General features: G+C 46.3%; 1 protein-coding gene across 9 annotated transcripts in view; it reads left to right on the top strand.

The window, feature by feature from the left end:
* The first annotated feature begins 192 nt into the window (after positions 1 to 192).
* The window catches only part of tbc1d22a (TBC1 domain family, member 22a), a 48,739-nt gene continuing 35,693 nt past the window's right edge, over positions 193 to 13,238 (top strand). For 3 of the 9 annotated variants that reach the window (XM_019877176.1, XM_019877172.1, XM_019877169.1), the window contains exons 1-6: positions 193 to 493; positions 894 to 950; positions 1,940 to 2,147; positions 2,212 to 2,443; positions 4,302 to 4,481; positions 11,038 to 11,108. In XM_019877176.1, the coding sequence (XP_019732735.1) occupies positions 432 to 493; positions 894 to 950; positions 1,940 to 2,147; positions 2,212 to 2,443; positions 4,302 to 4,481; positions 11,038 to 11,108 (810 nt within the window). In that variant the 5' untranslated portion in view covers positions 193 to 431. The remainder of the gene's footprint in view (positions 494 to 893; positions 951 to 1,939; positions 2,148 to 2,211; positions 2,444 to 4,301; positions 4,482 to 11,037; positions 11,109 to 13,238) is intronic. The other 6 variants (XM_019877177.1, XM_019877170.1, XM_019877171.1 and 3 more) reach the window with 5 other exon arrangements.

Genomic DNA, 13,238 nt, shown 5'->3' with positions numbered 1-13,238 from the left:
TTGTATACTGTATATGATAGTTGCTCCATGTACAGCACTTTCTATGCAGCGATGGCTGTTTGCAAGTGCTCTGTAAATACAGGTGAGTTGAGTTGAATGACATTTTTTTAATTTCCAGACAACTGAAACAATGTAATTCTTTTTTCAATTTTATTCCATAGTTTTTTTCGCCTGGTCAACAACGGTCCGAGTTGGAAAAAAAAATCACAATCGTCGTCACGCGTTCCTCTGGCAAATCTCACTTGTGATTGGCCCACGATGCGGAAATGCCACTGCGACCAATCACAGACGCGTACTCACCGACTCAACATGGCAGCTCTCTGAGTTTTGCAGGAAGCAACCTAGTGTAAATAAAGCGTAGTTTGACGTTTTACCAGCAGCGACAGCGTCCGGGCGCCTTTCCTGAGGACCAGTCGGACCGGAAGGGTAAAATGTCGAGTGACGGAAACAAAAAACAATTCTGGAAAAGAAACGCGGCGAAGGTTCCCGGCAGGTGAGTGACGTGTTCCCTCTGCCGACGGCTAGTTTAGCTAGCGAGGCTAATTCACGCCTAGTCCCACTTGCAGAGATTCAGCCGTAAAGTTTCACTTTCCAGTCCTTGGCAAGCTGTTCAATTTAACACTCGCGACTTTTCACGCTACCCGAGTCTGCGGTGCATTCTCCTCATAGCTGCAATTCGCACGTTTCAACCCGGCTAAAGCTGCGATGCTAATAGCGGCTATCGCAATCACAGACTTCTCTCATTCCACAGCAGTACAAATAGGCGCTCAGATTTGACAATAAAATGGCTGCACTGGCTTCTAGCCTATTCGTGATCTTCTAGTATGTGATTTCGCTCAGCTCAGCATGCGCTGACACTCGTTCATTCAGTGTGTCTATGTCACTTTCCCCAGCATTCAGCATGTGTATGGCGCACAGCATCCACCTTTTGACCCACTTCTTCACGCTAAGTAAGTGCACCTTACTGTGTATGTTTGTATGTACAGTATTTGTTTGTGGGTGTGGTGCATTGTTGTTTGGTATTATCGTACCTCTTCACCGGCTTATTGTGAACACGCAAAAGGAGGAAGTGCCCTTACCAGAAAATCAAGTTGTGTTTGAACTGCTTTATGGGAAACTAATCAAACCAGGCCTCAAGACTAGCAGCTTTATATATATATATATATATATATATATATATATATTTAAGCTACATGCACATTGGGTCCTACCCAGAAAATTTAGTGGCGCAAGTAGATCATTTGGGGCGCAGAATGTAAATATTCACTTCACTCATTTTCAGTATATTACTGATGAATACGGCGACATGTGGAGCAGATATTTGTTAGAAACAACAACAGAAAAATAAATCTGCATATTACTGGTGCGACATGCACAGATTAGAATTAAGTTGTAGGAGCAAAACGCCACCATTTAGGAAAAAAAGAATCCGATGTTCTTGTTTATGAATTATTTTTATGTACTTTTTTTAATATAATTTTGATGCATGCACGTTATTATACAAGGTGTCTCAAAAGTCTGAACCTTGGAAACTGACAGCAGTGTGGAATCCCTGCAACAGGTTTCCATGACTATTATAACCTTTCCATCGCAAATGTTTGAAATTCTACTGAAGATGTTACGTGTTAGTAATCTGAGCGAGTGAAATTTTAAAGATGTCATGTGTCCAGACTTTGGGGGCTTTGGTTTTTAAAATATAGTAATCTGTATACCGCCGTTCGCGGACACCAAAAATGAAGTCCAGGGGAGAACATGCCTTTTTTTCAGTGTTTGTTTAATTTGCCATTTCTGCCGTTTCTGGATTTCTATAAAAGTAACTAATTCAATTTTAAGACCTTTTGAATGAACAGGGACATGTTGGTCCCTATACATGCTGCAAATAGTCGACAACCTCCACTTTAAAAACAGATTACAGCTCAAATGACAAAATATTTTTTAGTTTTTCTTCTTCCCGTTTTTCTAGTTTGATTAAAGCAGGGCCGCGACCGTCTCCTGCCACGCCGGGCAAGCCCAAGAAGGCCACCACGTTCCAGGAGTTTGAGAGCATCACGAGCGATGCCTGGGACGTCGGGGATGACGATGACGAGCTGCTGGCCATGGCCGCGCAGAACCTCAACATCGAGGTCGTTATGGAGACTGCCAATAAGGTAACAATGAGATTCTTTGCTCGCTACCGAGCGAGTCGTCAAACCTTGGCTATGCTCTGCGCAGGTGATTGAGAATCACAGCAAGTTGCAGGAGAGACAAAAGCTGGATGATCCAGCTGAATTGCCCCAGAGGGACGACGACGTGCAAGATGAGGAGGAGGCGGTGGACGACGACGAGGAAGACGAGGAGGGAGATTTGACCAGTCCGGAGGTTTCATTCTCTTTCCAAGGTAGCCTGGACACTGAAGGTCGCCTGGTGAAATCCCACAGCGAAGCTCCCATTGGATCACCGAAAGGTTAGTAGCTCGCACTCCTCATATTTGGGTTGAAGTCTTGACACCCAAAGCTGTCAACCGGAGTGATCTTTATATTCTCATTATGTCATCACTCTCAGTCCTAAGGGGGGGAAAAAAAAAATCATTGCAATTCTCCATTTCCGCCTGTGAGGTGCTATTTGATGATGCAGGCCAGGGGGGTCAAACTCAGGTCCTGCAGGTCCGCTCGCCTGCATGGTTTCCAAGTCTCCCTGTTGCAACACACCTGATTCAAATGATCAGATCACCAGCAAGCTCTGCGGAAGCCCGACATTGAACCTGTTCGTTTGAAACAGGGAGACTTGGAAAACATGCAGGCCCTCCAGGACCTGAGTTTGACACCCCTGATGCAGATGATTTCTGGCAGCGCATCGTTAGAGAGAAGCGCCGGCGCAACTTGACGACAGGCCAGAATTGAACTTCGCTGACGTTTGAAGTGTTCTCACCAGCCGTCGGCTGCGCTCGCATTTATTCCACTAAAATGATTCGAAAGTGGGGAGCTTGTGGTCGGGGGTGGGCACAGCTATCACTCCGTAGATGTTTGCGCAGTGGAACTTCCAAAGTCGAATGCAGTTTTACATAGTGTATATTTGTAACGCTTTTCACCCATATGCATATGAAGAAAGTCAATAGAGAGGTTGCCGCTGATTATACTCGACAGCTGTGTGTAACTCGTTTTAAAAAAAAAAAAAAGTCCATTAGAAAGTTTTTTTTTTTTTTCCTTTTAATCATACAGTACAGCTTGTCACATGCACAATCTGGCTGCCTGTCGGGCCGTCTGCTGTCGGATTCGTTGCGGTGTTGAGATTACATAAACAACTCACTGCCCTCCGGCGCTTCGTCTCATCTCCTTGGAGACGACGCGGCTCGCGCTCACGCGCGCTGTCAGATCGGACGGATATGCGCATATGTAAGACAAGTTATTTTACACCTTCGGGGAGAATGATGCAAAACCCCACATTAGAGATGCAAAGCTGAATAAATGAATGGCTGATGCATTCAGCAGGTGGGTAAACAGTACGCTGTGTTTATGTTTCGTGGCGTCACTGCGTTGGACATATTGAAGTCAACTCAGCAAGGGGGGACATCTTCTGTACCTGCGTCCCTGTTTGGGATTTGTTTTTGGCACAAGCGCAACTCGACACTTGTCACTCGTGTTTGCGCTGTGTGTCTTTGGAGTCTTTTGGGTCGCATCTGGAACAACATTCGGCAGACCGAATTAATGCTTGTCCCTGCTGCCGTGGTGGCTTCACACTAGAATCACGCACATCTCGTAGCAAGTCATTGGGGGGAGGGGGGGAGGCGGCGGGTGACTGCCACCAACACTAATTACAGTCGTTTTCACCAGGCGGCATGCTTGCAGCAAAACAACATTAAAAGGAAAATGGTCACATCACTTTCAAAATGGAGATTTGGATGGCATGCTGCAATGTAGTGCAGACGGTAAAATCTTGCCTTTGGCGCATTCCTCCTCTAATGGGAAATGGGGTCATTCTTTTGATATTAAAAAAAAAAAACACCTAACGAGACCGCTCGAAGCAACTTTTCATTCATACACTATTCCATCGAGTTGCATTCATTCGCGGTGCACTCGTGCTCCGTTTAGATGCTCTGCGTATATTTTGTTGACTAGAATCAGTACAATAACCCCCCCCCCAGTTGCCCTTTCCACAAAAGTGCACTTTCATTCAATGCAGCTTTGTACCATCTAAAAAAAAATGCGAAAACGACCAAAATTTGACTTTTCATCTGTCAGGCAAAAAATACAGTAGCTTGTGTGTTTTTCCGTCGCCTCTCCAATGCCCCCGCTAACCGCCCCTTTATTTTCCGCTTGCGGCAGATGCAGCGGGTGAGCACGCGGCCCTCTACAGACAGCGCTCGCTGCCCCACCGGCCGGTCATCCCACTTGTGGCGCGCATGGCCGACCAGAACACATCGGGCACTCCAGCCATGACGGAAAGGGAAGCGTCACGTCTGGATAAATTCAAGCAGTTGTTGGCTGGCCCCAATACAGATCTTGGTAAGACACGTTCAGATTTCGTGGTTTTTTTTTTTTTTTTTTTTTTTTTTGAAGCAGTTATGCTTTGACTTTCTCGGTCACGAATTTCCATTCCTTTGCACCCGTTTGGCTCTCAGCTGTAGTCGTTCCCGCTCACTTATTCTGCCAGCTGTGCTGCACTTTTAACAATGTAAAGCGACACGGACGGGGGCGGGGGGTGTCACATAACCGTCTGGAGGCGCAGATTAGGATGAGACCGAAAACACCAGCACCTACGACGCCAAATAACGGCGCTTTTGTTCTAGATACCACTGTATAAACAGTATGCAACAGCTTTTTGAATATTTTTGTTTGCTTGCAGCACAAAGCAGCCCTATTGTGAGATTGCCGTACTCATTGAACCCCTCACCAAATCTCCCCTCAAAGCCTCTTTCATCATGTGTCCTTTGTGTCATGCCTTGAGCGCTTTCTGCGCGGCGCCTGGAGAGCCCTGGAGAAAAAAAAAAAAGGAGAGCATGGAGGGAATTAGCGCTGAGCAACTAATGAGTCACGGGCTTATGCCGAGCACGCAAAGTGTCGGGAATAGTTTGATGCAGAAATGCCCTGATGTATCGCAACTGTGACAACGAGGCTTAGTTAAGGCTCTGCGCTGTGATGACATGTTCAAGAATGTGAACTTCATTCATGGGACAGTTTCAACGTGTATGATGAAAAAAAAATTTTTGTTTTGTTGTGCGTGATGACTGCACACTCTACATTTAAAGTGAAGTCACATGTCCGTGTACCGAAAGTCACATGCTGGCCGACCCTGGAAGTGGGGCGTCTGGTCCCCCTTGTGTTGAAAGAGCAACTCGGGGTATCTGTCCTTGAGCTTAAAGGAGGGCTGTAGGGATGATCAATCGGTTCACTTCCTCTCTTGAATTGTGCAATTAATCGCGGCGGCGGCGGCGTCTTTTTGGAGGACAGGCCCCCCGGCGTGTCAGGGCTGCCTGACTTTGGAGGCACGGCGTCAGGGTGGTGTCCCTCTGTAATCATTGCGGCATCAACACACCGAAGCATCGCGGTGTTCTTCACGCGCTCGAAAAAGGCTACTTTGTTTGACATCAATTCTGTCTGCCTCGGACATTCATAACACTGTCCACGCTTGCCCCTCCCTCTGTCTCCGTCGGTGACAGCAGTCTGCTTAGCGTGTAAGGTCATGCGGTGGGATGCTGACCTGTGCCTTTGCAGAAGTGGGCTGATTGATGTCAGGTGGGTTGCGCCTAATTATTGCCCATGTCCGGAGGCGAGCCTGCCACAGCGGCTTTGAGTGTCAATGTGACGTTCATCAGTGAATGCGTTGCCTTCATTTTGAGCTTCAAAATAAGAGCGTCAAGCGGAAGTGCAGAAAACGTCATCCCTTCATCCTCTTTGCTGCCCACCGGTGCGCCTCCGCTCTGTTGGGGGTGCTGCGGCGCTTTGCCTCTCTTTTCGCACATGGTGATTGGACCACTGGACAGCAGTGACACTGGCTAAAAAAAAAAAAAAAAAGCCCCCCTCTTCTTGGCTTCTGCTGTCTGATGTCGTCACAGCATCAGCACTGCGCCCGTGCCAAAATGGTGACGCGACTCGATTGATTTCGCTGCTGATGATGCTGGGCTAGGCCTTTTTAGTGGCGTTTGCCACTGTAAAAGTGCAGAAGCCTCGAATGCAGCGTTCTGCTTTCATGCATCGGACCAATTCATCAAATGCAATTTTCAAATTGCCAAGGCTGCAATTTTCTGCCTTTTTGCTTCCTTTTGGTCAGTCGGTTGGCTTTACTAGATATATATTTTTAATAAATATGTATACTTTTGTCAAATCCAATTTTTGTTCATTGTAATACGAAAATAATCGCAAATCATTCAGCCCTAATTCATAGTGCCTTGTGTGTTAATATGCCAGACACATATCTTACTCGGGCTTGCTATGCAAGCACGATCCGAATCTGAATCTTTTTTTTTTTTTTTAAATATCAAATTATCAGGTCATGTTTAAGCCACAGTCGCTGCAATCAGGACATTTGTCGCATCGCTACGGTTATAATTCAATGCGTGTATTTTTATTGAATGGACCCACTCTGGATCTGAATTGTGTCGTTTGATGAGGCTTCTTTATTGTCAGGCGCCGTATGAGAGAATTCATCACAATCGCAAGAGCAGGTCTCAGGCTTGTGCTCGCGTTCGCACGCCACTTGTTCATTGTCACCTGAATTCACTGAGCATATTCATTACGCGTTCGACACTTGCTCAGCCGCCGCGCACAATGCAATTGTCGTGCGAACGTCACAGAAAAGGGAAATTTCCAATAAAAATCGTGATATTGCGGCGACTGCGACGTTTCAATTAAAAGGACACACTTACCCGCGATCGTACGCTCTCATATGGCCAATGTCCCCTTTCTGCCATCTGTGCCATCAATCAGGCTGCCTGAGCAGGTATCATCGGTTGTGGTGGTGGAGGGGGGGAGAATTTTTACAAGAGTCTCGTTAGTTTACGAGCATTCTGGCGGCAGGGCGTCGTCCTTTTTAGATGAGTTAGATCGTCCAAGAATCTCGCCGCGTTGAAGGTTTATTGGAGGGGGTCTTAAATTGTTTTTAACACCCTGCATGATAAAGATGTCACTTGTAATAGCATTGTTTTTTTGACCTCCCAGAGGAGTGTCAGACAGCGCAAGGGAACAATGGATGACATTTTTTTTTTTTTTTTTTTTTTTTTGTCAAGAGGTGCTTCGGATGACACGAGTGGGTCGTATTGCAATGAGACATCACCGCACACACGTTGATTATTCCGTTGTGAGAAATTTCAAGTCAAACTTATTTGAGCCTGGCTTACTTGAAGGCTTTTGGGGTTTAATAATGGCCCCGTTTCGCTCAAGAGTTGCAGCTACCTTTTAGAGTCTGAAAACAACGTTACCGTTTTGCCAAATTTCGCCATCTAAACTATTTTTTCCGTGAGCTCGAACTGTTTTAGAAATTTCAAGTCAAAGGTCGGGTCCTGGTGAGATGTTTGTTCAATATTGGAGGGTTCCTAGCAGCCGCCCCCATTTCATAAAATTTTTCTCATAGAAGATAGTAAACTGAAAAAAAAAAATGCTTCCTGTCCGTCAACATTTTTGCGCTTTTGGATGGTCCAGAAATTTGGAAAACATTCCGTTTGAGATTTTTATAATTCTGCAGCAGAGTAAGCTGTGCAACAAGGTCCAGGTTAAAAAAAAAAGAAGCAAAGTTTGTAAATTCCAGATTATTTCTTTATTTCTTTAACAGCTGTATGCGCTACTCACGGGAAAAAAAAAAAAAAAAAAAAAAAGCAAAGTTTGTAAGTTCCAGATTATTTATTTATTTCTTTAACAGCTGTGTGCGCTACTCACGCGAGTGACCCTTGCTTTGCCCCAGTGATCCCGCTCCATCTGACTGGTGCCTGAATAGTTCATGGCTCCGGCCCGCCAACCCCCTCAACCTCCCGCACCCATCAAACTCCCCTGCGCCGCCCGCGCCGACTGACAGCTCTTCTTATGTCCTCGCTGACGTCCGACCTTCTGACTGGACGCGCGTTGTTTTTGTAGCTGTCACACAAGCCTGCGCACACGCAGGCTCGGCTCGTACGCTGACTGACAGGACGAGTAGACATGGAAGCGGGGCCTGCTTCGTGTACACGCCATCACCGGCACTCGTAGGTTTAGGTTGGAAGGTCAAGCACCTCTGCCGAAAAGGTTCTGAGCCCCGGTTGAGGTTATTTGAGGCATCATTGTGCCTCCGAGGTTTCCATACCGGAGCAGCTGTTGTTGGTGTTCAACAGAAGGAACATTGTGTCCTAATCACCCCCCTGTGGTCTGCAGTTTCACTCAATCCAAGACAAATTGCACCACTGGAAGGTCAGGCTTAATGGACACCAGTCAGACGGGTCGGTGCTTATGCTTGCCCTTGTATATTGCTAATGTTACAAGTGGTGTTATTTTTTTTTTTGTGTGTTTTAAAATAAATATGCACTAAGTGACCAACCCTCTGGGGTGCGTGCCTGCCGGCAGGATAAGCATCCGCTATACTGATCACGCTAATTCCAATGTATAAAATAATGTGATGTTTTATCGGTCCCATCGGGGGGGGGGGGGGATTCAAGCTTTGACATGCTCCCCCACTTGCTAATGTATATTTTGAAATGATTGTCTGCGGAATAAATTGCCTGTAAAGTATGCGGTTGCCTTAGTGAGGCTGCCCTTGCGTTTATTCTATCGAGACCGCTTAAAGAGACGCCTTCAAATTCGCAATTGAGTGGACTTTTTGCGTTCCGACACAAATTAGGACGCGTAGAGAGAAACGGGGAGGCGCGCTGACAAAATTTTCCCCGCCGCATCGCATTGTTAACTTTGCTCATCAAACATCAACATTATGGCGAGTCGCCCTCGCCGCCCACGGGACAGTCGTCGAAACCTCTCACTCACGACGACAGATTAATTTTCAAAATGATATGAAATGTCTTCAATGTATTCCAACGGTAGCCATGGCACGGCTGTCCAACTCATAATGCACACAAGGCAACCTCGGAGAGATGACTTCGCCTAGCGCTAATAAAACGACATCTGCAATTTAGCCCCGACGTCCTGTATGTGTCTGCCTGCTGAGAAATTGAATTTTGCTCTTCTCAAATAAACTTCCAAAGAACAAGCGACCAGATGAGTGCTGGTAGGTGGCGCGCATCGAGAAATTATTTTCCTAACATGTACAGTGGGTCGTCAATGTTCTCATCTGTCTCTGCTTTATAAGTTGCCTGGGCTGACTGTGATTTGGTTCAGCATTGATCCAACACCCCGCTGGAGTGCGATTTTTGCCGGCGTAGACGCTGCGTTTGCAGTTTTGCCCGCCTATGATGCATGGCTCTAAACGCCCCCCACCCCACGTAAATATTCGGGTTCATTTCACCTGCTTCCCGTTCATTCTCAAATTCTCCCATCGTCGAAGTAGGGGCATACTCTGGGCGCGATCGGGATGTACCATTAACCGACTCGAACCCTCCTCCTATGGTGGCGAGATAGATTAATGCCAGGTGTGAGAAATATAACATAGTTTAATTAAGCCCGAGTCCGCAAGATTCATGGACTCATTTCGTTGTCTGACAGTGCAAATGAAGGTTCAAAGGGTGCACGGCAAGAGAAAGGGACACCCTTGACTAGCTCTTAAAAGAATAATGAATGCGGAGCTGCTTGTAGGATAACGATTTCGCCCTTAATGACTTCGGCTTCGGCGAAAAAACGGTACATAGTTTCCCCGGCGGCTCCCCCCCCCACACCCCCCACTCCCCCCTTCCACATAAAGGCAGATGTCATTGGCGGCTGACTAATGATGCATTCAAAACACACACTTTTAAGCACTAGATGCCTCTGCCGCTGAGCTGGATAGACGTTTTTAGTCTCGCGGTTGTGATTTCAAAAGGCAGACAAATGTGATATGTACATGTGTGATTTTTTTTTTCTTTCACTCTGCAACGAACATGCCTCAGGGGATAACAAGCTTGTTCCTTCATCTGTATGATTGACCGTACAGTAGGAAGGTCCTGTTATCTTGCCCCCACCGAAAGGAAAGCGGCCCGTATTCTCAAAGTGTCTTGTTACACTTGCCACTTAGTGTAGTTGTAACCAGCCCGGCATCGCAAAGCCCTGCACTGCACTAGATCACTATTGAATTTCTACATAATTAAAGCCGCGCCGGGGCAAAGTAAGTGAGAATTTTTTTTTTTAAAGCAAAAGACGCAGCAGACCCATCGTGGGGGGGCGGGGAGGAAGGCCACTTTCCATCGGCCAAACAAGCTGTAATGCGTTTCACTCAATTTAGCCAACTCGTTGCTGTTTAGCTGATTTCTATTTCCTGTCCCACTCCGTCTCTGTCTTCATTGCATTTGCCTTGAAGAACAGGCCAGGCGCAGTCATTTGGCAGCGCTAATCAATACCATTCACTCCGCGTGAAGACGTTATCAATTCCCATCCTGTGCTTTGAGCGCAAGTCATGGAAGAAATTGCTTTATTTCTTTGCCGCGTTGGTACCCTTTCTTTTGCTTCGGGAACATAGCACCAGGCGGGAGGACTTTCCCCTTTGCTGCGGCCATCACTTACTTCCGTCAAGGTGTGTTGTCAGAGAGGGAGACGCCGTCCGTTTGATGTAAAGCGCCGTCGCGCGCATTAAGCCCTCCTCGGCCTCTTCATTGACTCTTTTTAAAACCGCCGTCAATGTTCAATTTGCACCTCTTCATTGGACATATTTGATGCGCCAGCCCTCCAGCTCGCCTACCTCGCCCGAAGCAACGTTGTTATTCATCATAATTTGTTCTTAAAAAGGAATGAAATTGCGAGCCAACTCGACTGCGTGTTTTCTTTCATTGACTGACTTGACTGTTTAATTGAACGATCCTCCGATGATTTTGTGAATTTTATGTTATCCTCGCTCTGTATTGTTCTGCATATATATATATATATATATATATATATAATATATATATAATATGTATATATTTTTTCAAAAAGCACTCAAGATTTTGTTTTTTTTTTTGGGGGGGGGGTTGTTTTACAGAAGAGCTTCGGAAACTCAGCTGGTCTGGAATCCCGCGACAAGTCCGACCAATCGCGTGGAAGCTCCTTTCGGTAAGTTTACTTTTCCTTTCAGTTGGTTAAATTGTTACTCGGGTCCGACGGTTTTAAAAAGTCCCACTAATTTGATTATTCAGCCCCCCCAAAGAAAATTGCAGCCCTTGCTATTTGAATATCGCCCTCTTACTCCACTGCGGTGCCGATTTGAATGCGATTAATTGCTCGGCCCAAATTGTTGCAAAACTTAAGGCTGTTTATCAGTAACCTTGGAAGAAACACAACCGTTCAAAACAAAAGTGCACACACAGCCGCTCGCGCTAATAAACTTGTAGCAATAATAATAAACGCATAACAGATGATCACCACGCACGCACATAAAGTTGCTGTCATCATCTTTCTCCTGACCCTGCTCCCTGTTTTGATTTATGAAGACTGCGAACGGTTTGAGTGTGCCTTTTTTTTTTTTTTTTCGAAAAACTTGAATAGGGAAAATTAATTGTGAGGAACCAATAATTTATTCATGAGCCACCGTGTGTTTACTCATTAAGCCATTGTTGTGGCGTACGGCTCCGAGTCTGCCGAGAGATGACGGGCTTTTTTGAGCACCGTGACTCTCCCATTAATTACCTCACAATAGCTAATGTGCCGCAGAAAAGATGCCATTAAAGGTGCGAGACGTGTGGCTGTTTTGTGCGGCGCTAGCTGGTGTGACGCATCCTTATTTGCCGCCGTATTAAATCGACGCCACTGGAGACTGCGTCGGATGCCACGGTGTGCTACGGAACGCGTGTTTGGATGTGTGTGTGTGCGTGGTTGCGTAAGTGCAGCTGCCCTCTGGCGTTGGTGTGTGTGAGAGACCGGCGCTTGCCCGTGGAGAAATAAATGTTCAGGTAAGTGGCAAGTGGTGTCGGGCACACAACGCACCACAGCATGCGACAGAATTCTGACCGCCCTTTTCTTCTGCAAGTCCGCCCGCCCTCTTGGTCCAAAGCTTTGTTTTAATGTCGCAATTTGCGTGAGTGGAAGATGGTCTTAAGTGTGTCGTTTGTTTATATATGACTCGGCATGTAAGCAGCATACACTGCGGCTGGAGTTCCATCATCATGAAACATTGAACATGCAATGGTTGAGTCACTTGGAACATGCCCGGACGGGAATTACCTTGGGCGATGAGCCTCGTGCCGTTTCGCGCTTGAGATAACGGCGTTGTTGTGGTCACGTGACAGGCTGTGCTTTCAGTTTAGATATCCCCCCCAAAAAAAACCCTTCTAAACGTGATTTCATTTTTATCGTCAAATTAAAAACGTCTCTCTTGTGAATGATCAATTGAAATAAATGTTTTACCTCCACATTTAATAAAATAACCATTTCAAATCCAGTTTTAACTCTTGCAAATGTTACTATGATCAGCAAAAATATGAAATGTCTGGGGACAATTCATCCCGAGCTGCTGCCTTTGTGCTTCGGTGCTGCTGTTTAGGTTCGCAACATGGGCTGTTAGCAGAAGAACAATACAACGAAGGGGACGCATCTCTCCAGTAAAGCGCGATTGGATAAAATTTGATCAATTTAAAGTGGAACAATTAATTGCGATTCAAAGGAGGGGTTGATTCGATACAGTATGGCTCAAGCCAATTTTCAAATTCAAACTGTTAATTTTTGTTTGCCCATCCTGACTACAGTGACTAATGCCTTTTTTTTTTTTTCGCGGGGGTGGGGGAGCGATGGGGCCTATTTGAGGGTTTATTTGACTTTGCGGTGTTTGTATTTACTGTTCTAACAAGCTCTATATCCGAAGCTTCTGGCCCACCCGGTGAGGATTTCAACGGAATCCTTGATCTCGCCGTATGAATTATCGCCGGGTTCAATCCAAACCTGGGATTAAAGCTCGCCGTCCAAAAGCACTCATCTCTTCCGGAAATGTCATAACACTTGACTGCCTCTTCTGTCCCGTCTGCGTCGCCGTCGGAAGGCAAGATAGATCGGAGGGATCAGGCTCGAAATCTATTCCCAGTCCGCGCACACGCACTCGGGCTCGCAGGCCTCGCCCGGGTGCCATAAACTTGGCACCGACACCTAATAAAACTTCACTCCACTGATGTCCCTGGTGCCCTTCTGCGGCTCACCGGCATGCACCGTCTTATTTAGATTTTTTTTTTTTTTTGGTACCTGACAAAGATGGGA

This window comes from Hippocampus comes, unplaced genomic scaffold (assembly GCF_001891065.2).
Source record: "Hippocampus comes isolate QL1 unplaced genomic scaffold, H_comes_QL1_v1.1 scaffold61, whole genome shotgun sequence".
NCBI classification, from domain to species: Eukaryota; Metazoa; Chordata; class Actinopteri; order Syngnathiformes; family Syngnathidae; genus Hippocampus; species Hippocampus comes.
The sequence above is the reverse complement of the archived record's forward strand: the minus strand, read 5'-3'. Positions and strand labels throughout refer to the sequence as shown.